General features: G+C 41.0%; 1 protein-coding gene across 2 annotated transcripts in view; it reads right to left on the bottom strand.

Moving 5' to 3' along the window:
• Positions 1-733: 733 nt before the first annotated feature.
• GALNTL6 (polypeptide N-acetylgalactosaminyltransferase like 6) overlaps positions 734-27422 on the bottom strand; it is a 755171-nt gene continuing 728482 nt past the window's right edge. For both annotated transcript variants that reach the window (XM_016200291.2, XM_087816550.1), the window contains 3 exons: positions 26154-26270; positions 17485-17634; positions 734-2062 (listed from right to left, as the gene is read on the bottom strand). In XM_016200291.2, the coding sequence (XP_016055777.1) occupies positions 1895-2062; positions 17485-17634; positions 26154-26270 (435 nt within the window). In that variant the 3' untranslated portion in view covers positions 734-1894. The remainder of the gene's footprint in view (positions 2063-17484; positions 17635-26153; positions 26271-27422) is intronic.

Raw genomic sequence — 27422 nt, 5'->3', positions numbered from 1 at the left:
GTCTCTGACTGTCAGTTTAAAAAGAAGAGTTCTTCAAAAGAATGCTTGAAAAATCAGTCAAGATAATGAAATAGCTCTTCCCTGACTATTAGCAGGGCAGTGTAACTGGACATTTTGATTAGATTTTGAGGCGCAAACAAAACCATGAACATTTACAAGAAGAGGTTTCATATATTAAAGCTTCTGAAGGTGAATGCTACTCTTGTACGCGTCCCCAGGGAGGCATAGGTTTCATCTAGTGACTGAGAATTTTAAGTTAAATCAGAGTAATAACCAGACTGCCTCTGGTAACAGAGCAAGGAACACAGAACAGGCGAAAAGCAGTGAAGTAGGGTCAGAAAACCCATCTGCCCTGCCAGGAATTAGGACCACCCTCTCTGGGCTTTTGCTACTCATCTGTAAAAACAAAGGGATTAGAATAAGTCTTCCCAATTCTAAAATTCAATGAGTCTATATCCAAGATGATGTATACATTTTTGTTAACAGGAAAACCAAATTAAAAGAAAAGAATGAAAGTAAAATAAAAAATTTTTTCTACTTGAAAAAATGTGAGCAATGTATAATAAACATGATTTTTTTTTTTCTAAAGACCCATCTTGATCTCTATAATTCCTCTCCCATCCCCATTATTATTGAAAAGTAAAAAAGAAAATCTTTTAAGGGTCAAATGTTCCATTTAGTTTTCAAATTATTCCTTTCTTCTCCCCTGAAATATTGTCCCATTTACAGAAAATGGTGTCAGAAGCACTTTATTAATGAAAATCCCTTTTGTGCACTTCCAAGTAAAGCAAAAACATCATTAATATCAATGATATAAAACAAAAAAAATCAAAAAACAAACAAGTAAAACCACTTCTATGTCCCGAGGCCTGATCAAACAGAATTGAAGTGAACCAAGACATTTTCACACGTCACTTGGAGTGTAGATTTATTTGGGTTTAAGAATCTCCTTAAACAAATTACATCAACCTCACTCCATTCCCTTCCTTAATAAAAATTATGAATGGACAAACATTGGACTTTTAAAATTCTAAAAATAATAGAAAAGTAAAAATAGATTTTCTAAGGAAATCCCTCTCCTATACCTTACACGGTTTGCTGCTTCTGTGAAATCTTTCTCTTTGGAGTAACTTGGGAATACAGTGTTCTGTTTTTGTTTTTAAACTAGATTCATACAAGGGCACTGGATTAGAACTTCAGCTGATTGATGGAGCATGAACTCTTATGAACAATAAGCTACTTTTGCTTGAAAAGGAAAATGGTCAGTGCAAGAATGGAAACACTGGAAGTCCATTTCATGATGTAATTTAAGTCTTACATTAGATAGCACACCTTCATTTAAAAAAACAACAACAACAAGAAAACAGAATGGTATGAGCACTCTAAAATCATCTGCAGCACTTTTAAGGGTTAAACCTGCTTAACCCATTCTGAGTCAGAGAATGGCACCAAGAGTACAGCTCACCCCTCCAGCGTGGCTAGTCCTACACCTGGTATCTTCAGGTTGTCAGAGCAGTCATGCACTCTATTTCCACCCCCCTCCCACCCCGACGATAGGATCCATTCATAGCTACTCACTACTGCAGGATTTGACCTGAGAAATGCTAGGATTTATTAACTCAGCAGTTGTTTTGAAAAGTCCCTATATAATCTTTGCCCTTGGCCAGCAAGGGAACTGCTAGTCTCAAGTTCGCAGAAGCAGCTGGTGAGGTTCTCAGCCAAGTTCTTCAGATGCAGGAAGTTCTCCAGGACAACCTACTTCGACGTGGCATTTACAAATCTTTCAACCAGGTTTCCTAGATCTAGAAAATGTTATTCCTGATTCCTTCGACCCAGATGCTGGCGAAAATTTAGTTTTCAGAATCTGTAGGTAATCACTCCTTGTTTTTTCTTTCTAGGAGCTGGCATGGTGGTTAAATTTTTCTAAAACAGTCATATTAATATGTTCAAACATCCACTGCTGAGTCTCAGATAGAGGGTCACATCTGGCCATGAAAATCTTCTTCTCTGCAGGGTTGCAATCCATGCAGCTGTTGCTCACAGGATGGAATAATGTTCTGTCCTGGAAAGATCAGAAAGAAACGACTGACATAATATATGGTGAATGGTTAGAACTCAAAATATACAGAGGAAGCAAAATATCTCTGTTTACATTTCAGTCTATACCCCTAGTGTGAAAAATAGACTATGTCCCAAATGAAATAATAGCAGGTTGAGTTGCCACATGGAACATGGTTTCCTAGGATCCCTTGGTACCAGGTAGGGCCTCCAAGCAGGTTCAATCAGAAGCAAAGAATTCATTCATTCATTGATATTTTTCAAAAAAGCAATCATCATTTTTCACTCTGTGCTAGGTATTTTGCTTTTTGCTTGGGTTTTGAAGATAGTAAGCATGTGAGGTTGTTTATCAAGTAGTTAACAATCTAGTTATTTGGAGAGAGGCATGTATACAAAAAATGATAATTTCGTCTATGAACAGAAACAGCACACACACACACACACACACACACACACACAAAATCAGAAAAGTCCTAATTTTCCCTACCCTTGTACTGAGCCTCTAACTGGCAGAGGAAATAGAAAAAAAACAGGAACGAAATGAGCTAGGTGTCCAGTTGCCCTGACAGGAAGATGGATATGGGGAAGGGGCTAAGTGACGCATGGGCAGGATCTCAGTGTCCAAACTCAAACTCGTTAGCACTTGAACTTCAGTCTCTTCTCAACCCCTGTATTGCCATTCCTGCGGCGCAATTCTCATTGCTTTCTGCAAAATGGAGGAGGCAGTGTTGACTTTTTAAAAAAACAGTGGCTAAGTACATGATAAAGATAAAAGCTCGTTGAATGAAAGGTGCTATCAGGGCACAAAGTGTAAGTGGTGAGCAGGCTCACTGTCTGAATAGGCTTCATTAGCACCCCCCCCCCCCTTTTTATGGAAAGAGGGAGTTGATGTTATCACGGAAAAGTAGCTGGACAGTGGGCCAGTTCTGGCTTGAAATAGTAGTCATAAAACTTTTGTCTCTTATGATGGCTATGCCAATACCATGTAAAAACTTCCCCAAATCACTGCTTAAATTCTGGGGTCAAATAATGTTTTATTATTTACCTTAGGAAATGTTTAGAGGTTCTGGGTATTTTCTTTAACTGGGGAATATTAGACTTAGATGCTTTTAGAATCTAAGAGTTTCTCAGGCACCCTGTGTAAACATTGCTGGATGGCTCCTGGATGTTAAGACTCCACCAAGGAATATTTAATGTTCTTTTAGGGCCCGGATGTTTGCATGGTTAGGCAGTGTGACAGGTGGAGGGGTTAGAAAGGAGACAGGCAGCTGCCTGCAATTTAGTTTTCATGTTTCTATTTTCAGTGTAAACAAAGAGCTGTGCCTAATACAAAGGCACATTCTTCTGTTCTCTTTAACGGCTCCTGAGTTTATTGTGGGTTTTACTTTCCTTACACAAAGAGGTCTCCTGAGGCCTCCTTCGCGTTTTCTTCACCCCCAGCCTCTCCAGCAGAAGCTCTGCGGAGCTCTCCCCGACTCTGAGCGGAGGGAGCAGAGACCAGAGGAAGGAGAGGGCCCTGCAGCTCGCCTCACATCCCTCCCTCTTGGGGCCCATTCTCGCTGTCGCAGATCCTTTCTGACAGCCGCCGGAGCTCCCTGGGCAGCGGGCCCCTTTAGCATCCCTTGCTTTCTCCTTTCCAGCATCTCTCAGGCTCAGGCCCCTACCAGGTTAGCTGCACGGGCCTAATGTGTTTAGATCTGTTTTTCACAGAGCATTCTTAAGCTGTTAAAATTCATGAATATTAATTCTATGGACCTGCTAAATTCTAACTCACTGTGTTCCAGGTACAAGCACTTCTTTCCCCCCTTTTCTATCTGTATTTCTTCCTGTTGTTATCTTTATCAATAGTTCAAGTGGGGGCCTCCGTATGTTTGCTGTTTTTTTCCCCAAAGCACATATTTCCATGAAAGCTTAAAAAAGTGAGAGAGAGAGAGAGAGAAAAGGAGTAGAACATGTTTCTATTCTCTTCCCTTCAACAGTTTGTGTACCTCAGCGCGGAAGCATAAGCCAAACCAGATTTTCTGAACATTTTATTTTTTCCAACCTTATTTTCTGAGCCATCAGGTGATCATATTTTTCCAAATCTCAAATTGGAGCACACGCTCTGACAAATGCAGGTATACTCATGGGGCCAACCAGGCAAGATATGCAAATTCAGCACTACCTGGAAAAATCCAGAATCTCTTTTCTGTTATTGCACTTAGTGTTCTCATAAAAGTTGAGAAGTGGAATTCCCTAAATTTATGTCTGAGAAGCTTCATCATTAAAATGAAGGGGTGGATAAGATCAATCTCTAAGGCCTCTCCCAGCCATAAAATTGAATGATGTATATTTTATTGCAAAGTTCACTCATCACAGAAACAAATGATTGGACATCAAACTGGAGACTATCGACATAATCAGTGGACCAACAGATCGGTTGTTCTCTGGTTACAGACTGAGCTCTGCTCACCCTTGCCTTTGGAGCATCCAGTAGGTCCTGGAGGTCAAGCTTCTGGGGGCATCTTCAGCCTTCCCCAGAGCATGCATTGTCCACTTTTGATCTTGGGGGCTACATAATTGTCATCTTTATTCAGCTAAGCTTTTCGATTATTAAATGTCTTTACTGAGGCTTTTCCTGGCTAAAATTAAGCCAGTGGGTTGAGTAATTGTTGGTGAATATGGTCTCTTGTTCTATGACAGCTCTTTACTCCTCTGCCCTTCATCTCTTCGGTCATGACAAGAGATGGCTGTAACTGAAATGAATATAGTTTTTTCTTTGGAATAGACTTCTCAGTGCTTTGCAAGTCTGTCGTTCACAACAATCCTCCTTAAAGGACTCTTTTAACTGGACTGTTCTTTGCTCAGTCCTGAGGGAAGACACAGACTATATCTGGCTGTTCAAAATGTAATTACGACAAACTTCCTCTCCTGTATTCCTCCCACCTCCCCTCACTGCTTCTGCCCTTATTTTTATTTTTGTCTAAGAAATTAGAAAGCCTTGAACAGGAAATGAAAAAGTTCATATCCAGGTTTATAGACCTGCCCTTCAGAATCAAATCAGGTCAGGCAAGGTGCCTGGTGCTGGCCAGTCCATCCACATTGGGAAAGGCGTGGGTGGGATTTTTCTGGTAGCTCATTTGAAAGGGGCATCTCTTCCAAGCAAGCTGGCGATTTGATCGGCTTCTGTGTTATACTTTGTTGCATTTGCAGGCCAGCATTAAATTTTATTAGATTCCATAGGGTCTGAACTTTGAGAGAATGAGTATGTTGTAGGAAACATTCCACACTTTGTTCAGAGTAATAAAAGAACTAGACCCCACAGACGCAAATACAAGTTTTACTAAACAAGTGGGTGAATTCAAAATGCATAGGAAGATGACTCTGCGACTAAAACTCCCACACTGTGGCAGGGGAGGCAACCTAGTGCAGGGAAAAGGGCTGGATTTTGTTCCACAGGGCATTTGGGTTAAATTCCAGTAATTCCCCTTACTTATTTTGTGACTTTAGGCAATTATTTAATTCTAATCTCAGCTTCCTCATCTGTAAAATATAAATATCTGCTTCACAAGTTTGTTGTGAGGATAAGAGTAGATATATGTAAAATCACCTGCACAATGTCCTACATGTAGTAAATAACTGAGTGACAGTGAATCCCCTCCCCACTTCTCTTCATTGATTTTCAGTCAGGGAGCACTTCCCAATTCTAAAAACCAGAATGCACTAACCATCTGGTCTGAGACTAGCTATCAACAAGTTATCCAACTTGATACACCAGTACCTTCTGCATTAAGCGAAAGGACTTATGGAATGAGATCTTCTGTGTAGTTTGGTCAGTTTGTATGTGATCTATGCATTTAGGCCCTTTTCTTGAAATACAACATTATTCAGGTCAGTTGAGTTCAACAAACGTTTATTAAGTGCCTTTTTATTTTGTGGTATGTATCAGGAGATAGGCATAGAAAGATAACATAAGATGCTCCCTGACCCAAGAAGTTGGGGAAACCAATAGATAAACAAGAAACATTTGAAGTAAAAATGTATCAGTAAGATTGTAGATGAGGGGGAATAGATTGAATTAGGGTATTTCAGTCATAGAGAAGAACATGTGAAAAGAGAGATGTGAAAAAACATGTACCTCTATGCATTCAATTTATTCAAAAAAATTTATTTGGCACCTACTATTTATCAGGCACTGTTTTAGGTGGTTAGAATATATCAATAAACTTAATAAGACAAAACAAATTCCCTGTCGTCTGGAACTTACATGTTAGAGGGAGGGGTAAGGGGGAGGGTATTGAGGCACTGACAATAAATGGTGAGCATAATAGGTTACACATATAACCAGTATGCAAATTTAAATTTGAGAAGGTAACATTTGGATTGTCTTGAAGAAGGTAGAGGAATGAACCATGCAACTATCTGGGGGAGGAGTGTTCTAGACGGAGGGAACAGCCAGTGCAAAGGCCCTAAGCAAGAATGCACCATGGTGGGTGAGAGAAACAGCAAGCAGGCCAGAGTGAAGAAGAGTGGTAGGAGATGATGTCAGAGGTAATGGATCACGAGGGGACCAGCAGGTCATTGGTATGGCTGAAGCACAGAGAGCGAGGTGGAGAGTTCCAGACAATGATATCATGAATAGATGTCATGAAGAGACTGGGGTACAATGAAAAGGCTTGGTTTTTCCTGCAAGTGTTGGGGGTGGTCATTGGAGTATTTAAAACAGTAGAGCCACAGGATCTGTATTTTGGGTAGATCGTGCTAGTGGCAGAGGGGAGAATGAAGGGGAGAAGGAAGGCATTGGACTATAGCCCAAAGAACAGTCAGTGGCTACTGCAATCATCTGGATTTAAGCTTAGGCAAAAGCAAAAGCAATGAGGGCGGGGGGGAGGTAAGTTGAAGGTGATCCAAGAAATGATGTGAGATATATTTGAGAAATAATACATAGGCCTGTCTGATTAATGGGATGGGGGTAAGGTAGAGGGAAGAAATGGATGACTGGAGGGAAAGCAGTGTTGAGGTAAGAAATGCAGAAAACGGAACAGAATGGGGGTGGGGAGGATAATCATTTCTGTTTGGTGTGTAATGAGTTGGAACACCCAGGTTTAGATGCTCAGTAAGCAGCCCAGTAAGTAGACTGGACCTCAGGAGAACTCCTCTATGTAAGGGGGAGGGGACTGAATTACTCCTTCCTGTTGACTGTTCATTTCTGTGTACCACACATTGATAGAGAATGCTTGCGTGAGAGCGAACTCATTAGGTCCAACACCTTTTTGGATCTAACATGAATATAGGAGAGCGAAGGTTTGGAATTATGATACTAGTTTTTAATCCTGGCTTTATCTCTGACAATAATTTTTGATGGTCACTTAGTTTGTCCTGGATTTAGGTTTTCTATCTGCAAAATGAATGAGGTGGAGAGGAGGGAAGTGGGATCAGATAAGGGATACAAATATCTGCCTTCCCACACCCTGGTGCTTGGGAAAGGACAAGGTTGATATATGAATATCCTGTGAGTTCTGGAAGAAAGACAGATCAGGTAGGTTTTGTCTGCCTATTTTTACTTTAGGCACCTGGGAAAATGCAAATAACCCCTTGACAGGCATAACAAGCACAAAGCAGTCTTACTGTCTATCTTTTTCCATTTTTTCTTTGACAGGTAGAATTCCTCACAGGAGAAGAAAATTGGTCTTGTATCAGTGGCTAATTTGGCCAATCAGAAATAATGCTTCTCAAGGTCTTGACAGAGCTCCTTGGTGTGTGAGCTGAGGCAGTGAGAGCTACGGGAGACCCTCCAACGCCTCTTCCTGCTCCTGTCACTGGCTCTTCTGGGCTACAGGCAAGTGGTGTGCATGAGTGTATCCTCAATTTTCCTCAGAGCAGCCAGAATCATACACAAAATCTATTCTGATTTGTTATAGCCCTGCTTTTCAGACCATTCAAAGATTTCCTGGTTTCTTAGCTAAATTCTTAGCATGGCCTATAAGGTCTTATATGGTCCTGCTCCTAGCCAGATGTCTGCCTTATAGCTCAAATTTTCTCTCATACTCGTACCTTTCAACTGGCTTCTCTCTGTTCTTCCAAAAAACACAAAATCGTGTCTCCCTAGGGCCTTTGCACAAGCTGCTCCTTTTACCTGGGATCTTTTTCTCTATACTTTCTTTAATTATCTAATTCCTACTCATATTTTAGGTATACACTCAAAAGCCAGTTTGTCAGAGAAGCCTTGCTTACTTCTCTGACATGGGTAGAGCCCAGTGTTTTGTGTTCTCATATCATCCTGTATGCTTAATTTATTTAATTATTTTGGTCTGCTTCCCCACTAGACTGACTGAAAGTACCCATAGTAGAGAAAACCCATTTGTTCTATAGCTTGTTTCCATCTGTCCATAGCTTTTTACCCCCCTCAGTAAACTTTCTGGAAGCCATGTAAACATCATAATAGTTATTTATTGAATATGTATCTGTGCCTGGCTGTGCTAAATGTTCTGCCCAGATTTTCTCATTTTATCTACCTAAACCACATAAGCAATCTGAAGAGAGAGTAAATGTGGACAACTGGGAGCTAGGTACATTTCTTTATTCATTCAACAAATTACTAATTAAGTACTTACTGTGTGCTAAGCAGTGTTTTAGGTTCTGCATGAAAGAAAGCAGAGAAAAATCCCTGGTCTCATGGAATTTACATTCTGATATTTAGCTATAGCTAAACTAGTACACAAATGTACAGTATAGGAATATGACTAGCCCATTTTTTCCTGTATGTAAACTTGGAGAAGTAAAAAATAAAATCAGAAGATTGTTTGGTGAGCACATAGAATAGTAGTAGCTAACATTCATTGAACTCTTATAAGTACCATATCCTAGTTGCATTTAAATTTTATTTAGTCATTATAATAATCTTCTAAGGTAGAAACTATTTATTTCCATTTTTAAATGAGGAAACAGGAGCACATAGTAAGAAAGTTTCCCAAGATCCCAGAATTAGTACCCACAGTAGAGCCAGAACTCAAATCTCAGGTCCCTCAGAACCCAGAGCCTGTGCTCTTGACCTCTGAGTTACTTGAGTTACTTCATTCTTTTTTTTTTTTTGAAAGATTTTTTTATTGATTTTTAGAGAGAGAGGAGAGAAGAGGGGAAGAGTGGGAGAAACATCGATGCAAGAGTGAAACATTGATGGGCTGCCTCCTGCACACCCCCTACCGGGGATTGAGCTCTCAACCCAGGCATGATCCCTGACTGGGAATGGAACCAGTAACCCTTGGGTGCATGGAATGACACCCAACCAACTGAGCCACACTGGCAGGGCTCATTCGTCTTCTTGCCTGAGCCAACTAGCAGTCCTGCTCTAATATTAAAAATATTAAATTAGTTTGCTAATTAGAACAATTTCTCCCATACCTGCTCAACAGGGAGAAATTGTTCTAATTAGCAAACTAATTTAATATTTTTATAGTTCCAATTCAAGATTCTTCCTTTTGTCAGTCTAGATCTTGGCAGGCATTCTATTCAGGAAGCCTTTATCCTTATGTTAGAGCTTGAGATAGTCTGTGATGGAGCCTTTTCTTCTTCTGAGTGACCAGAGAAAGGCAGTTAATCATGTTGGGTAAAATGGTAACCAGTAGGAATATGCTAAGCTATCCAGAAATGGCAAAAGTTAAAAGGTCCTGACATCTAAGTGACTTCAGCTAGGCCAGACATACAGATGAAAATAGAATGGGAAGATAATACTATTTATTGAAAAGGTAGCTTCAGTGCCAGCGTGAATACATCCCCTTGCTGGAAGTTATCCTCCCTCTTCTTTGACAAGGTGGTTGAATCATCAATTTGAATTGAAATTGAAAATCATAATTTCCTAGGGTACAATGACTGAAGTCTCCTATTGCAAATACAGGCATGATGTAGGCAGTGTGCATATGGTTTTCAGTAAGATGTTTGAAAAGTCCATCTTTGCTTTCTTATGGGCAACCTGGAGAAATGTAGGCTATAAGATATTGCTATTAGGTTAATTTGCATCTGGTTGAGTAAATTCATCCAAATGATGCTCATTAATGGATCAATGTCACTTCTACCATATGCTAGAGGGCTCAGTTTTTAGCCTTGTGCACTGGGATCAACATCTTAGATGAGGGCAGGAATGCATGCTGTGATGGAAACTAAACTAGTTCAATTCCTCGTAAGTTGGATCAAAGAGTCAAAATCCAGGTTGGGGTAAATCTGGTGAGATAGAATTTAATAGAAACAAATGGATAACTACACAAGCATAAAAGAAGAACTATGCAGGTATAATTCTGCAGAAATGTGTCGGTGTAGCAAAACAAGAAAAAACACTGGGTTATTTTTATACTAAAAGCTCATTAAGAAGCCAAGTATATGTAAAGTTAAGGCAGAAAAATTAATCAACTCAAACTAAATTAACAGAAATATATTGCTCATAACAAAAGGGTACTATAAGCTCATAACAAAGGGTGCTAGAAACTCATTCTTTTTTTATTTTTTGGTTAAAAGATGCCTAGAATATTGAGTTCTGTTCTAGGTATCATCACTCTCTAGGACTGTCTGGAGTATGTTAGGAGTGAGTGACCAGGAGGTCACTTGAGGTTGACCCCGATTAAGTCATATGAAGAGCAGTGGAAAGAAATGGAGCCATTAAATCAGAAATAGAGAGTAAAGATCAGGCAAGCATTGTTCAAATATTTGGGGTCTGACTTGAATAAGATGGATTAAATTTAATCTGTGTGGTACCCAAGGCCAGGGAAGAGCTTTCTAATACTTGCAACTGTCGAGGAATGAGTGGGTTGCCCTGGGATAGTGTGACTGTCTCAGTATGACCACAAGTTCAGGATTTTGCAGTAGGGTTTCACATATCAGAACCAAAGTCTAATTGCATCCCTTTTAATTAAACTCTTTGTATATACTTTCCTCATTTTTGGTCCTAAATCAATAGCTAACCAGAATGATTTAAAAATAACAACCTTGTGGCCTTCCATCTGGTATCTTTGTGGACCAGCAGGATTTTATGAGCAGAGAGGCCAAAGCCCTGGCACATATCATAAGCTACAATAAATAGTCCAATGCAGGACATGCCCAAAATTCCACCCCCTCACTTTTTAAGCCAATGTGATTGTTGCACTGTTATCAACTTAGCCTGCAAGGTACCTTCTTATTTATATTTCTTGTTTGACGTTATTTTAAAGCCCCCTTTCAATGGAAGTTAAACTCTAAAAACACCCTAGAGAGCAACTAAGACAAGTAATTTAAATCTTTCACCTTCAGTCTTTGGAGAGGCTGTGTATGTGGTACTGAGACAAAGAGATGTGTTAGGTTTTATCCGGCACAGCTTGGGGTTCATGAAGGAAGGGATTATATCAATAATTGAACCCAGTGGTTCTTTAAGTCATTTAAAGAATGCTTATTTAGAAACTTCTCTACATGCTAGGCATTAGGCAGGCCATCCAGAAATACAAGAAAATGTTTCTGTCTTTATGTAGTTAACATCTATAAGGGGAGACTGACTAGGCATAATGCAATGTTACTGGAACACAGAAGGTGTCAAAATGGTGCAGGAATACAAGTGGAGGGGCAAACCCCAACTAAAGAAAGTAGGTAAAAATTAGAGCTAGAAAAATGATTCTCCATCTGACTGCCCATTAGAACATTTTTGGAGCTTTCCAAAAATACCAGTACTCAGGTCTCAGTCAGCCTGTCCTTATGCCAATAGCACACTGCCTTTAGAAATGTACTTTTACATGTTTTCATACCTGCTGCTTTTATAGTGACTGATACTTGTTCTTTTTACTCCTTAACACTTTCTTGGCTAATCTTGGTCCTTTCGTTTCCATATAAATTTCAGAATCAGTTGATCAGTTTCCACTAATAACCCTGCTGGGATTTGATTGGTTCTGCATTAAATCTATATACCCGTGTGAGAACGGATATCTTCACAGTGGTGTCTTACTATCCCGATAGATTCCTCTGTATCTTAAAAAATTTCTCTTAGTAATGTTTTATAGTTTTCTGGGTAAAGGTCTTACACATGTGTTGTGAGATTTATTTCTAGTTAGTTGATGCTTTTCATGGTGATCAGATGAAATAATTTTTAAATTTCATTTTCTTTGTTTTTGCGGCTAGTATATAGATAATTGATTTTCTTATATTTATCTTGCGTGCAGTACTATGCTAAATGTACTTATTAATTTTACTAGTTTAAATGTACACTCTTTTGGATTTTTTATATACCTACTATGTCATCTGTGAATAGTGTTTAATTTCTTCATTTCCAACTCTTCTACATTTTAGTTTCTCCATCTTGCCTGATTGCTCTAGGTAGGCCATCCTGTGCGATGGCAAAGAAAAGTGATGATAGCAGAGATCATGTTTTATCCCCAGGCTCTGAAGGAAAACTTTAACATTTTACCACTAAGCGTGACAGCTGTTGTGGGTTTTTGGATATATCTCTTATTAGATTAAGTTAGTTTATTATTATTAGTTTATTTTCTGTATGGCTAAGACTATTTAGTCAGATGGTAAAAGCTTGAGGATTCATAAACAGAACCATGTATATAAGGCTCCTTGACTTATGACAAAGGTGCCACTTCTGGGCAGTGGGAAAAATGGTTTTTTAATAAATGGTGATTGATCAATTGGATATAGATATGAAAAAAGAATCAACCCCCTCTTACATTGTACACATAAAAATATTTCATGGAATTATATACCAGAGTGTTGAAGATTACACAATAAAGTGTTCAAAGACAACTTAGAAGTCTATCTTCATGACTTTTGTGTGGGCAAAGATTTCCTAAACAGGACACAAAAGCACTGATCATGAAGAATATCTCTTCATCAAGATACTCCATAAGAAAGAAAAGGGAAGGCACTGATCAGAGTAAGATGTTTACAACACATACATCCAACAAAGAACATGTATGTATGTATGTATGTATGTATATATGTATTGATCTATCCTCCCAAAATATGTTTAAAAAAAAGCCAGACAACCCATGTTAAAAATGATCAAAAGGCTCACATCCTTCACAAAGTTGATTACCTAAAACAGCTAACAAACATGTGACATCAGCCTACAACCACAGAATGAAAAGAAGAACTGAAAAAGAAATTGCCAGTGCCAAGTGTTGGCAAGGACTGTGGAGCAACTAGATTCTTCTGCAGTGCCTGTACCTGGCCCAAGGCTCTTCAGGCCTCACCACTTCAGTGCATTCCAGCAGGTGGCCACTGTATCGGGTCTTCCTAAGGCCTTTCTCTGGTTTTAAGAATAGTTCTGGCTGTGAGAGCAGTAGCCCAGAGGTAGCAGAGAATAAGCCACTCCCACCCAGGAGTAATCCTAACCAAAGACCAAGTGGAGTGGCACATAAACACCCCAACTCCTTTGCTCTCTGGTGTGTATTCTATACCATTTCCAGAGACGTCAGTGGCTGAGCTCTGGTACCCACAGCGGGACTTCCTTGTTAATGTACTCTTCACTGACTCCCATACCTTCCCCATGTTACTTTCCCACTTCTTATCAAGATTCCTCGGGGCCATCTCCAAAATAAGCCACTTGTACTCAAATTCTCATTTCAGAGTAGAAAGCTGGGGAAACCCAATAATAATGTTTACTTAAAAAGAAAAGGACATGGGTAATAGCTCTGAATTTGCAGGGGGCATAACAAGAGTAAATGTTACTTAGAATAGATTGCTACAGTGATACAGTCCATTGGGATATACCTCACCACTATTTTCAACGTGAAAAGTGCATTTGTCAAACAAACAAATGTAAATTTCATCATAGGGTCAGAAACTACGTTAGGAATTTCACATGGTTTATCTCATTTAATTACCTTCCCTATTACATTTATGAGGAAGTTGAAAATCATAGATGCAAAATAACTTATTCAAGATCACACTACAGTTTCAGGGTAAATCAGGATGTGTGAGGCCTGACAGGTAAACATTATCTTTACCAGGCTGAGAAGGGTCAGGATAAAAGTTGGGAGGTGAAAACACTTCATTTTCGATTCAACGGCATACTAGGTGAAGTTGTAAAACACAGGAATGCAATGACCAGATATTTTAGAAACTCCCTCTGACTTCAGGATGGACGAGGGGCCAGAGGGGAAAAGGAAAGGAGGCAGGATAACCCTTTAGGAAGCGATTGCAATTATCCAGGGTAAGGTGTGAAGCGCTGCAACTAGGGCAGGGGCTGTAGAAATGGCAACGAGGGGAAGGATTTTTCCAGATATTGGCCAGGGGAGGGGACTGACAAGTTTTAGTGACCAATTAGATGTAGGGGTTGAAGAAGAGGGAACATCTTGTTTCGGATGTTGGCTGATGATTGAAATATTTTTACTGAGGTCACTTCAACAATTCCTTGTCCTTGTAACAGGGGTCCCCCTGGTGGTAAAAGAAAACCAAGAATGGGATTCCTTATCCTGGGTACCTGCTATTGTGGGACACAGCTGTGCATCAGAACCTAGTTACAAGAGATCCCCTTCTTTTTGCACGTGTGGTAGCAAAGACCCGCATCCAAAAAGAACTGAAATCTGGGGAGAATGGCTGAAGGTGGTCAAAGCGTACGAACTTCCAGTTATAAGATGAATACGTTCTGGGGGTGTGACATACAGCATGGTGATTATAGTTAACAGTACTCTACTGTATACCTGGAAGTTGCTAAGAGAGTAGATCTTAAAAGTTCTCAGCACAAGAGAAACAAATTTGTAACTATGTGAGATGATGGATGTGTTAACTAAACTTATTGTGGTGATCATTTTGCAATATATACATAGTACATTAAATCATCATGTTGTAGGCCTTAAACGCATACGATGTTTTTGGCCAATTATATCTCAGTAAAGCTGGAAAAAGTCTTCCTGAATAAATAACAGTAGCTGAGAGCTGATGGCTGCCAATGGGTCGGAAAGTGGGGCCTGACAGCTACCTTCACTTCACTTAAGGTCCCTTCTGGCCACCTTCCCTCTCCAAGAATCTCCATGCAGCCCAGAATGGGGTTGGCCGCTATGTGTGGTGCTGAACTAACAGGCGCTGGGACCTCTCCTATCATCGATCTGATGTCTAAAGAGCACAGCAGAGGAAAGAGAAGAGAATTTAAAGCCAGACACACCTGCGCTTGAATATTGGCTCTGCCACAAATCTGCTAGTATCAGTTTCTTCCTCTATGAATTGTACCTGACAGTACTTAGGTGGTTGAGAGGTTTGGGGGAATGTGCATAAAGCACTTGCCCAGTGCCTGCTTCATGGTTGGAGGTAATGATTACCATAGAGCTTAGGAGACTGAGGTCCTTTAGGCAATTAGTGGGGTCTTTGGGACCCTGTCTATTCATGAATAAGCTAATAAAAAAGGGGCAGCTCCAAAGCTGACTCAAAATATTGCTAATCCTTCTGGAAACCCCCAGGGCCAAGTAATGAATCTAAACACACAAGGCAGAACCCCAGGGACTTCTCTCTTCATGGTTTCACTTTCAATGCCTTGGGAGTAGCCCTTGAAACAGACAAGAGGAATTTTCTAAAATAGGTACATTTGAATAGGCCTTAGTCATCCCCTAAGATGAGATATTTCAGAAACTTTCCATTTTGAGCCTTTGGCATGTTTCTGATTATGTATAAATACCTTGCTTGTTATATAAATACACAGTGAGTGTAACCTTTTGCTAAGTAATGCAAAGCAAACAGCTACAAGAAAATCTGAGAAAAGAGCCACAGCTCAATTGCTTCTCATGGTTCGCTCTCGCAGGTCCCTGAGGATCCCCGAAGGGTTTAAAGTGTTAAAGCTGGAAGTTACCTCTTGAAGTCAGTGCTGCCGTTTTTCTCTCCCCAGGAGCTCTGCATGCACACGTATTAGTTGGTCTTATCCATCTGTAAGCTCCTGTAAGCTCTCTAATGAAAACAACCGTATTTTCTGGGCTTAACGGCACGTTATTGAGTGTTCTGTCTCTCACGCTATAAATGTACAGTAATGAGAAGTGGGCTGTTTATTAGGGACCACCAGCATGCTAGGCAAATGCAGAATCAGGTATTCCACTGATGTGCCCAGAAAGCAACTTCTTAAAGGTCAGACTATAACCATTAAACAACCAAACCAAATCAAACCAAACCAAAACAGTTCCTTAGTGCACCACACACAGGCTGGATCACTTTGAATAGTAAAAGGATTTGACCAGATTAATCGTTTATGATGTATTTTAGAGGGAAAACAGTGAGATTCTCTTACCGTAGTGATTCCCTCGTATTATATCCATGCTATATTCTTATTAGCTCTTTTGATTTTAAATTAGTTTGTAGAAGGATATAACAACTGATATTTCACATTTTTCTGCCAGATATTATGAGGGTATAATGTTGTGAGTGTTAAGTTTAGGTACCAGAAAGCTTATTAAGTGAGGAAATAGGTATTAAAGCCAGTGGTTGCCGTATATTGATTCTCTGCAGGTTTTTCCCTTTTACTTTCTGTAATTGCAGGGGATACTGATGTTACCTCAGTAACAGGATGGCCAGAGCTCATGATTAAAGTGGTGGGTGTGACATTTTTCTTATAGTCTGGGGAAAAGTTGAATAATGCCAGAGAGTGAAAGGCAAACCGAGGGCGGCCTCTACCTGGCTGTGATGGCCTCCAGCAGTTATACAAACTTGAGGGGCAGAGTAAAGCTTGTGGAGTATTTGCTAATCAGAAGCTAAGTCTTGTCTTAAAAATCAAAGAATTAAGAAAAAGGCATGATATAATATTTATAATAAAAATATTTTAAAATAAAAATTTAATTGCGCTTTATTTTATCGAGTCAATAAAATGTGATTTTTATATTTATTTTTGAACCCTTTTTCCTATCATTAAATGTTAACTTTATTATTTTTTAAACTTTTAAATTCCCCAAATAAGTTCTCTTTTGCTACACTTGGGCAGGATCTTGGCCAAGTTACAGGTGGGTCACTTTCTGTGTAAGGGCTGCAATAATTACATCTACACGAATGTGTAATTATTTGGGTAAATGTACTTGTTTTAACCCAGACAGCTCCCAAGCAATGAGCCTGAGATGTATAATAAATGGATGTTAATCTCTCTCTCTGTGAGGATTTGGGGTTCATAACAAGTACATATATGTTCACGTGTTTATCGGGTGTGTGGCCTCTCGCTTTGGGAGTTGTCTGGGATACGGCTCGTCCCTCCCCTGTGGTGCTAGTGCTCAGGTTCAAAGCCACTTCTCGATCATAACTGGTTGTGATGGGGGTACACACAACAAGCGGAGCCAAAAGCATGCCCCTGCCTTCCCACTCTGCCTCTCCCCTGATCTTTGCTGGCGGCCTCCAAGTGTATGAGCCAAATACATGCACACATGTCCCGGTAACAATTGCCATCAGTGAGTTTAAAAAGAAAACTTTGAGTTAGGAAGCCTTTAGGCCGAGGGTTTGAGAATGCCCGCCGTGAGCTGATCTTACCTTCCGGTGTCCCCAGAGCTGGTTCCCCTTCATGCCGTGACAGTCGTAGAGAGTGACAGCGCTGCTGTGTGAGATGGCATCGAAGCAGAATTTCCGGGTGTGCAGGGGCTCACCAGGTCGAATATCTTCTCTCCATCCAAAGGTAAAGAGCTAACAAAGCAACAATAGCAGAAAAGCTGCAGTGAGCTTAATTTGGAGAGATTCGGGAGCAGGGGGAGCAATTTAGATCTGTTTTGTGATTTGCAAGAAAGAACCACGTCTTGGCCTCACAGAGGCGTCAAAAAAGGCACGTGCCATAATGCCGTAGCTGCACCTTTGAATCAGAGAGCCAAAAAATGCAAATGAGGGGTTTCCAGTTAGGCACTAGAAAAATAACAGAGGATGGTATGGAGACAGGGGAGGGGAGGAAGAACTCTTTAATGAAGCTTTTTACACTCTTCATCATGATAAAATGCTACTGGGTAAAATGCTACACAGTTAGCCTAAATGAGCCAACCAATTGAAAAAGGCCAGGAGTAGAGTTGAGCTGGATTGAAGCTAGCAAGTTAAAAAAGATAGACTTAAAAAATAGATTTAAATGAAAGCTAAGCTCGATGAAGTAAACACTAGGCAAATTAATTTCCTGGGGGTGGTAAGAGCAATTCTGCAAGGCATTGTTTTGAACTGTACCTCACAGTAAGAAGTACAGTTCACACACACACACACACACACACACACACACACACACACACACTCTCTCACACACTTGACCTCCCCAAATGGAAACAAGTTTCATGAACCTGTATCTATCCTTATTGCACTTAATAGACTCTGATAGTCCATCTGATCTCATCCTATCTTAGCTTATTCTATCCTATCCATCCCATTTTATTATTTTAAAAATGCTGCTTATGATGCACTAAATTGATTGTATAATGTATTAACTTTTTAAAAACCTACTACATTCCTGTAGGGAAAGGGTATTTTCTTGAGTTTGACCTCGACAACCATTGGAGGGGGGCAGTAGGAAAAATCCTTAAGTGGGAAAATAGACTAGATGAGCCCTATGATTTCTTCCAATTCTAAAATTTCAGGAAGGTTATATAATTCTTACTATAGGACTTAAGGCAGGTCTGGCTGTGTAAAGCCAAACTGTGTATTGCAAAATAAAGAGGTGTCATGGAACCCTCTGGATATAAAAGCAAGCACAATGCTGAGATATATAGATAATACACTTAGCCCCTCTACTGATCAGGCCCTCAGTATATTTCAGTTTTTAAGTCCTACCCATGAAATAAAATATAGAGAATCTGGCAAAATTCCATGGATGGCTAATAAAAACACTTAAATGGTGGGGAAACTGCAGAAAACTTGAAAGAACTGGGATAAGAGGTCTGAACAAAATTAGGAATGATCTAAATCAAACATCTGGAAGTTGATTAATGGTGAGTAATGGAGAAGAGAGAGAGAGAGAGAGAGAAAGAGAGAGGGGGGAGAGAGAGAAACTTCGATGTGAGAGAAACACATTGCTTGGTTGTCTCCTGCAGACTGTGGCCCAGATCAAATCTGCAACTCAGGTACATGCCCTTGACTGGGAATCAAACCTCAGACCCTTTGGTGCATGGGCCACCCCTCTAACCACTGAACCACACCTGCCAGGGCAGCATTTCTGATTTTGGTCACTCCCTTCAACTCAGAACTCACAGCTCCCTTGGTTTTTGAAGTTCTGAGCTCCTGATATCCTGTAGCTCCCTCTCGCCCATGTCCTCTTTTATTGATCTATTCAGCAGAGGTGTTGCTCAGGGTTCTCCCTTGGGCCCTCTGTCCTTGTACCTTTTCTGGTTGGTCTTAAACATGCTCAGTTCAACTCGTGACAATGTGCTGATAACTCATCATCGGTGTTATGTCCAACTCCATGTATTGTTTTCCAACTGCACGGCCCTTGGACATCTCAAATTCAACACATCCTAAATTCAACTGATTTTCTTTCCTTTTTTAGCCGATTTCTACTCATATTTTGTTTTAGTTGGTGTTCAGATCATTCAACCTTTCAACCTGGGAGTCTTTCATCTTAGCTCTTCTGTTTCCATCACCCTCTTCCTCTAATCAATTAGCAAGTCTGGTCATTTTTGTCTTCTGATTATTGCTGGAAGTATCTCTTCCTTTTGATTTCCACTATCATTGCTCTCAACATTTCTTGTCTGGACTATTAAAATGACCTCCTAATTAGTTTCGTTCCCACCTTCCTTTTTAAATTCCTTCAGCCTCCAGAGAAGTCTGTTTGAAATGTCTTTTTGGCCATGTTACCTCTCAAACTAAAATCCCACAGTATTTTCATATAACCCTTAGAGAATAAAGTTCAAACTCTTTAGCATTTAAAGAACTCTCCACAATCTGGCCTTTGCCATTTTTTACAGCTGCATCTCTTCCCTTTAGTTTACATTCCAGCAGCAATAAAACATTTACAGTCCTTTGCACTAATCAGGCTATATTTGCCCTCCTACGACTTTGTTCATGAGAGTCCCTTGGTTGGAAGGCCAACATTCACCAGCCAACCTAGTGAATGCTCATTAGTTTTAAGAGATTCAGCTCAGCTGTCTACTCATTCAGCAGCCTCCCTCTTTGATCGCCTTACTCCTTGCCCCCGCCTTACCTTATTTCATTATGTTTGTCCATTTATGCTTCTGTATCTCTCACTAGACAGTGAGATCTCTAATGGCAGGAATAATATCTTTTTTATCTTTATATATCCAGCACCCAGAAGAACTAATGATATACAACAAACGTTGAATAAAATTTTTACCAAATAAATAAGAACTTGCACTCATTATATAAACGAAAGTATATTGGGATAGCTGTCAAGATGAACAAATCTTTTTGGTCCCTCAAAAGAATTTGTTCTGTTTGTATCTAATTACAACAATATCAACCATATTATTATTTGTCAAACTTTCAACTTTAATGATTCTAGGCTCAGTACCTATTATTTCCTGGCTTATAAGCCTGCCATTGGCATTGATTAAATATTTTATTTAAATATCAAATTTCCCCCTTGGCTGGTGTGGCTCAGTTGGTTGGAGGGTCATCCCATACACCAGAGGTAGTGGGTTTGATTCCTGGTCAGGACACATACCCAGGTTGGGGGTTGAATCCCTGGTCTGGGTGTGTGCGGGAGACAACCAATTGATGTATATATATGTATATCTTCCTTCCTTTCTAAAAATTAATAAAACATTTTAAATATCAGATTTCCTTGGTATTATAAACAGACCAAGTAATGCAGGAACCAGTGGTCTTCACTGGTTTATCCAATTCCCTCTCTGTTGCTGTCTTTCTGCCTCTGTGTCTTTGTCTCTTTGGTTTTTATATGGCAAGTCCTCACTTGACACCATCGGTAGGTTCTGTGACTTTAAGTGGAACAACATAAAACAAAACCCATTTTAGGATAGGCCAATTGATAGAGATAAGAGTTAAGTTCCTATGGCAACTCATCAATGTTATAACAAAACCATGTTGAACAAAACAACATGATTTGAGGAGCCGCTGTACTCTTAGAAGGCCAAAGTCAAGAGGGACTGTAATCATTACCCAGAACAGTCTCTTATTATATAGTTGAGGAAAATCAGGCCTGTGGAGGTAAAATGGCTTTAAGGACAGCTTTTCTTGCTTATTACTTTCTTATGTTTTACTTATCTTACCTTTTAATGAATGAATCTGTTAGGTCCAAAAGAATAACTGTGTTAGGGCAAACTTATGCAGATTTGTCTCTTGGACAGATTTATTCATGTATTGTCACAATTATATCTCAAGGCATTCTTAGGTGACTTTTATTTCATGTTTCTAGGTTTGTTATCATAGTGCAACAATCATTCTTAGATTTGTAGACTAGTTGTTAGCCTGTGGTCTTCAGTGTTTTATGTATTGGCATTATTATCATTACCTGGCGATTACTTTCCTGCGTCCCTGGTGATATAGCTTCAGATTATATCCATTGTTTTACTCTGTTCCCTCTACCATTAGCTAAAATTTTTTTCTCTTATGTTTTTGAAATGTATCCTACTGCCATTTATCTTATCCTAATGGCCATGTCGAACCAACCAGGCATCAAGTGTTTCATTCATTAGGCACACTCTTCTGTGCGCGCTCTTGTCAAGGCAGGAAGGAGCAGACATTACGGAAGCACTGCCAGTGTTTGCACTGGGTGATGTCATTGTGACTTTCATAGTTTGTCTTCTACCCTTGGGCTGTTCCCTGCAGAGAGAAAAATGTAGATTTCCCAGGAAATAACTTCTGATTTTTTTTAACTGCCACCCCTCAATTTTAGAGTAAACTGATGTTAATTTCATGACTTTTTTTTTTTTTTTTTTTAAGAGGGAGGAAGAGAAACGTCGACGCGAGAGAGACACATGGATTGATTGCCTCCTGTACACACCCTGACCGGAGACTGAACCCACAGCCCAGGGATGTGCCCTGACCGGAATCGAACCTGTGATGTTCCAGTGCACAGGACAACTCTTTAACCAACGAAGCCACACTGGCCAGGGCTCTACTTTCTTCTTTTAAGTGATACTTTTAAATGTAGATTCAGAATGACACATAGCTCACACGTCTTTGCTTTAATATTAACTGCTGTGTGTAGTGTTGCCTGCGTCTGTATTGTGCTGCATGAATAAGCTCACCAGACGGGGTTCTGCAAATGCCCTGATTATCTTAATCTTGCTACCTGATTTGGAAAGATTAAAAATATTTTTCTCTCTGTAGGTGGTGATATTTTGCTAGGTGGTTGGCAGCTACGGGGGATATTGCACGTCCCTTTTCGCAGTTTGTACCAATCAGTGTGCTCTGTTCTGAGAGAGAGACTATGTCCCAGAATCTGTCCCTTTTCCCACACGCAGGGACCTGCTTCATCTCTGTTTGCACATCTCCTCTGCGGACCTTGGAAAGGGAGCATTTGTCTGCTTCCTCAGCAGGACCAAGGCCTGCTCCTCTGTAGTCAGCGCTTCCTCCCCAGAATGTGATCAGAGCCTGCTGCCGGGTCAGCCACCAGGGCTCCCCCGCCCTCTCCCTCTCCCCCTCCCCGCCCTCCCTTCCTTTCCCCTCCCAGGGACTCATAACATAATTGCCGCTGGGGAGTATCCTTTCCAGACCTACAGTCTATTTCAGTCTAATTTTAGTTTTCTTTCTTGGTCCCTAAAGGAAACTGAAAGCCAGCACACAATGCTACAGTGATATCAGACAGCTAAAGAGATGGCCCTAAAAAATGAATCACAGACATTTGCTTCCTTCACAGAAGTCCAATTAGTCATCACCGGTGCTTGGCAACACAAGGCATTTTCTTATCTATCGACAATCATATCTGAAAAACAAAATAAACGAACAGAACAGAAGCAGACTCACAGATGCAGAGGACATTTTGAGGGTTGCCAGATGGGAGGGGGTTGGGGGGGATGAGTGAAAAAGGTGAAGGGATTGAAAAGTACGACTGGGTAGGAACAGAACAGCCATAGGGATGCCAAGTGCAGCGTAGGGAACAGAGTCGATAATATTCTAATAACGATGCCTGGTGCCAGGCGGGTATGAGATTTATCCGAAGGATCACTTAGTAAGTTATATAACGTCTAATCACTGGGGTGTGCCTGATATTGTGTGTCAACTATAATTAAAAATAGAAAATGATTAAAAAAAGAGAGTTAACAATCAAAAGAACAGGTCAGGAATGCTATTCTAAGTGGTAGTTTCTCTCCCTTCAAACTTTAAGTATTTCCCCTGCAACAAATTCACTCTCAGAAGTTTTCTAAGGTCTGAGTAAGGCTAATGATTGTGCTCTTAAGTGGGACTGTTCATATTTCACACACCTCTCTGCAGTGTTTTCCCAAGTACCTTTTACATAGTTGTTATGATTCACATGGAGGATAAAGTTCGAACTCATCTTCACTGTTTGGAAACGCTGGGAATAAATATTTTCTCCCTCAACTAGAAAACAAAAATGGTGCTTCAATAGAGTCTCCTTTAGTTCCCATGTAACTGTTGTGTTTATTAAATACAGGATCATTTCAACCCTCGTAAGTGTACCTTTATGTTCTATGAATGCTTTTGAATGAAAAAGAATACTTATAATTTTCCTGTCCTTATATACTTCTTTTCTCATTCAGGGATTTTAATCTAAATGTGAAAGAATGAGACCTAATTCTTATAAGTCATTGAGTGATATACCGAATAAAGCTTACAGTTAATTGCTAGAAAACGAAGCAGCCTGCAGTGTTTTCACCTCCAAGTCAATATAGCGTGATACGTATTTCAAATATGGTTTATTTTTCACCTCCTGTCAACCTTGTTTAACCTTCCTGTAGCTCCCTTTTCAGTCTCTAGAGACTGGAAATCTTTTTAAAGAGATTTATTAACAGGTCCCTTTAGCTCCTCTTAAGTCTGCTTGTCTAGTGCTGCCCTCTGCTGACTATTTCTTGAATTACATGCCATAGATGTTCACAGTTTTGCCTGAGGGGGGAAGAAAATCAAAGAATAAAATTTAAAGTGTATGCCATAGAGTTGGTTTTATATATCTTTATTTTCATCAGTCAAATAAAATCTGAAGTCCAGAGCCTATTTCATTCTAGAACAGTCCAGGGGATAGAAATATTAATCCTGATTCAGGTATGCACACCTCATTTCAACCGGCTGCCTGGGTGTGTTTCCTGGTGGGACTGAATAGAGGTGGCAGAGAGGGAGTCTGCCCTTCAGACAGAGTTTCCTTACAGCATGCTCCGTTTTCTTTTTAAAAATAACCTTTCTTCTCTAGATGCCAGTCTTCTTGGGAGGCCTCTGACCCTTCTCTCTTGCTCTCAGGCTGAAGCCAGAATCGCTCTGGGAAGGAGCCGGCCAGCACCGCCTCACATCCCTGGGAGCATCCCCGCGGTGCTTATGGAAAGAGAGAGGAAGAGCGGAAGGCGAGCCCGCTTTCACTGACGGTTCATTCCTGTCAGTGCGCCCCGGGGCTGCAGCCTTCTCCAGATCCCGCCGATCAGTGTGCCACACTGCGGGCAGATCGGAGTGCAGGACAAATAGCATCTGGTGTGTGTCAGCTGCCTGGGGCCCGAGAGAGCTCTAATTTGGGATCAGTGTAAAGCGCTCTGGGGGGAGGAACTGCGAGAGGGCAGACGGGAGAATATATTTCCTCTGCACCGACTCCATGGACAAGAGGCTGTTGTATCATAGACACGATTACTTCTCACAGTAACCCTGTTTGTGGGATGGATTGTTGTTCCTACTTAAAGACGGAGGACCTGTAGCCTAGAAAGGCTTACTGACTTCACAAGGACACACAGGCTAAACTGGCTGAAATCTGGGTTGACCTGACCAAGGCCCAGGGTCCTTCTGGAACATCATGAGCTTGTGGGATAAGAGTACGAGGGCAGATTACCGGCTTGGGGGTGGGCTTGTTGGTTCAGTGATTGAGTGAATTAGCTCTGGGCTGTGTTCCGGGCTTGGTCCGCTGCTGCTTCCCTGAAGGACGCTGCTCTGCACTGGGCTGCAGGCTAGAGGGGGCGGGAAGGGGCCGTGGGTGGGCGCCCAGCCGCCACGCTGGACCTCAGCCCACCCGAGCACTCGCTGAGGCCCTCGGCTGGGCCTGGCCGCTCTTTGCTGGTAATAAGCGAGACAGACACTTAAGGACTGCGGCAAACAACAGAACGGAATGGAACAGAATAGAATACCACCAATACTTCGCTGGAAATCGCTTGTCTACTTTTTTGGTTTTCCTAAGAGAGGTACTGTGGACAATTCTGGGAAACAGAAAGCGCCGAGAGTTCTGGGAAACAGAAAGCACATACTGTCCTGAACTTGGAATACATCCTTTTGCAGAGGGAGAGAGGGGAGTGGCATGGGGAGGGAGGAGTTTTCACTGTATCGGAAAATTTTATTCTTTTAAAAAATAGGGAGATAGCTGTAGATACTTGTTAAATCTGCATGATGAATATATAAATGTCTGCTATACTGTATTTTATAGTTTCTTATTTGAAATATTTCGTAGTTAATGCTAAAACACTAAAAGGGGGCGCAGTGTGAGGAAAGACCCGCACAAGGACTGTCGGGTTTCAAAGCGGGTCAGGGGGCAGGGATCACACCTCACCTCATAAACCCAGCAGCACGGAAATGTTTTTTTTTCAATCAAAAGCAATAAATGGCCTTTAAGTCTCCCCTGAAGTTCATCTTGGGGTGTTACTGCCTCAAAGATATCTTTCATGGGAGAGATTACAAACTCCTACAACAACAAGAGGTGCATGTAAAGCACTCTTTTCAATATACAGTCGGAGGGGAAAATAAGATTAAAGTCACACAAGCTTATGGAGTAACAAAGAGACTTTTATTAAAACCATGAAATTTAGTTGGAAGAGTTCCATAGCCTTCAGCGGGCCTTTCATGGTTTGAAAACTATTATTCTGGGAAAGGAACTATAAGACTAGGGCCATAGTCAACATTTCTCCCATCCTTTTTGTGATTTAAAGCACATGTTTATGCATTATCTCAATTGATTATCGCAGCTGCTCTGAGAAGGGACAGAAACAGAGACGTGGAGAGATTCACTCACCTACAGAACCAGGACCTCCCACATACCCCTCTAGAGATTCGCTGCCACCGTGTCCCTCCATGCCTGCCTTGGCCCCGTATCCCATGACTTCTGGGAGCTGACATACCTGTTCATGAGACCATGTCCTTTCAGAACCATCCTTGACACAGATGTCCAGCCTGAGCTCGGTGCCCGTGGCTCCATGCTTGCTGTCCACACAGAGATTGGCCGCCACATTTCGAATCTGTGGAGAGAAGAAAGAATGGGCATGAGGCCGTTTTTTATCTAGCTTCTGACGATTCCTGTATAGATTCAACAGTTTGTTGGTGTGTGTGTGTGTGTGTGTGTGTGTGTGTGATTTCATGATTGTTGAATGATGCCTTAAATTCATGTGCAATTTATGGAGAAAGCAGGGAAGTAAAAATAACAACATGGCCTAGTCTACATGTGAAAGAACATGAAAAGGTTGACCAGCTGGCCGACTGCAGCCAAAGAATGTGTGATACGCAGCACCGGGAGCAGCGTAGAGTTCGTGACTTTCCTAAAATGGGAGATTTTTCTTCTTCAGGTAGTTCCTAACTTGGAATTGGTTTTCCTCTTGCTCAAAAGCATCTTCTCCCATTTCCGCCTTAGCTGGGGAGAGATCCCAAATGAAGCCGGTGATGCAGGGAGTGTGCCGGGAAAGAGTGAATCGCTGAGCACCGCACGATTCTGGGCAGGACGCAGCGACCTTGACATTCCAGTTTGCCTGGGGCGGGCTTGGTCTATACCTATACCCGGCTGATAAATTAAAAGTGTCACCCTAGAGCATTAGCAAAATAGCAAAGACAGGACTATTGGCGCAGCACTGTACTGGATAAAGATTCTCTACTTAAAGTCTGAACTTAAAAAAAGGCTGATCATTCTTTACAATTATTATATTAGCACTGATAGAAGGAACTGGATTGTTAGCGGTGGGAAAAGGGCAGACTATGAAAAGTACCAACAGCAGAAACAGCAACAGAAAGTTTGGACATAGACATGCCCTTTTGTCAAATCCTCCTGCCTGAGGACCTCACCAATTCTCCTGTTCGCATCAGAACCGCACCCTGTGATCCAGTTGGGTATTGTTTATAGTTGTTACTTAGGTGTGTAGGCTTACATAAGCTCAATTACCTCAATCCTTTTGATGCCCTTGTTTAGTCTTGGATTATTACAACCCATTTAGGTACCGTGAAGAACAGGAACAAGGACAGGTGTCCTCAGCTGATCATTTTAGTCAAAGTTCTTTTGCCCAGAATGAGTAGAGAAGGTAAGGACTCTGTCCACGACAGAAGGTGCCTGACCTGGGCCTCTTCTTACTGGGGAGGGGCAATGAGGCAGAGAAAGGGCTGTAAGGAAATATACTGGGTGGCCT

Source organism: Miniopterus natalensis, chromosome 4 (genome assembly GCF_054644295.1).
Source record: "Miniopterus natalensis isolate mMinNat1 chromosome 4, mMinNat1.hap1, whole genome shotgun sequence".
Classification (NCBI taxonomy): Eukaryota; Metazoa; Chordata; class Mammalia; order Chiroptera; family Miniopteridae; genus Miniopterus; species Miniopterus natalensis.
Note: the sequence above shows the minus strand (reverse complement) of the source record. Positions and strands in the feature narration are given on the sequence as shown.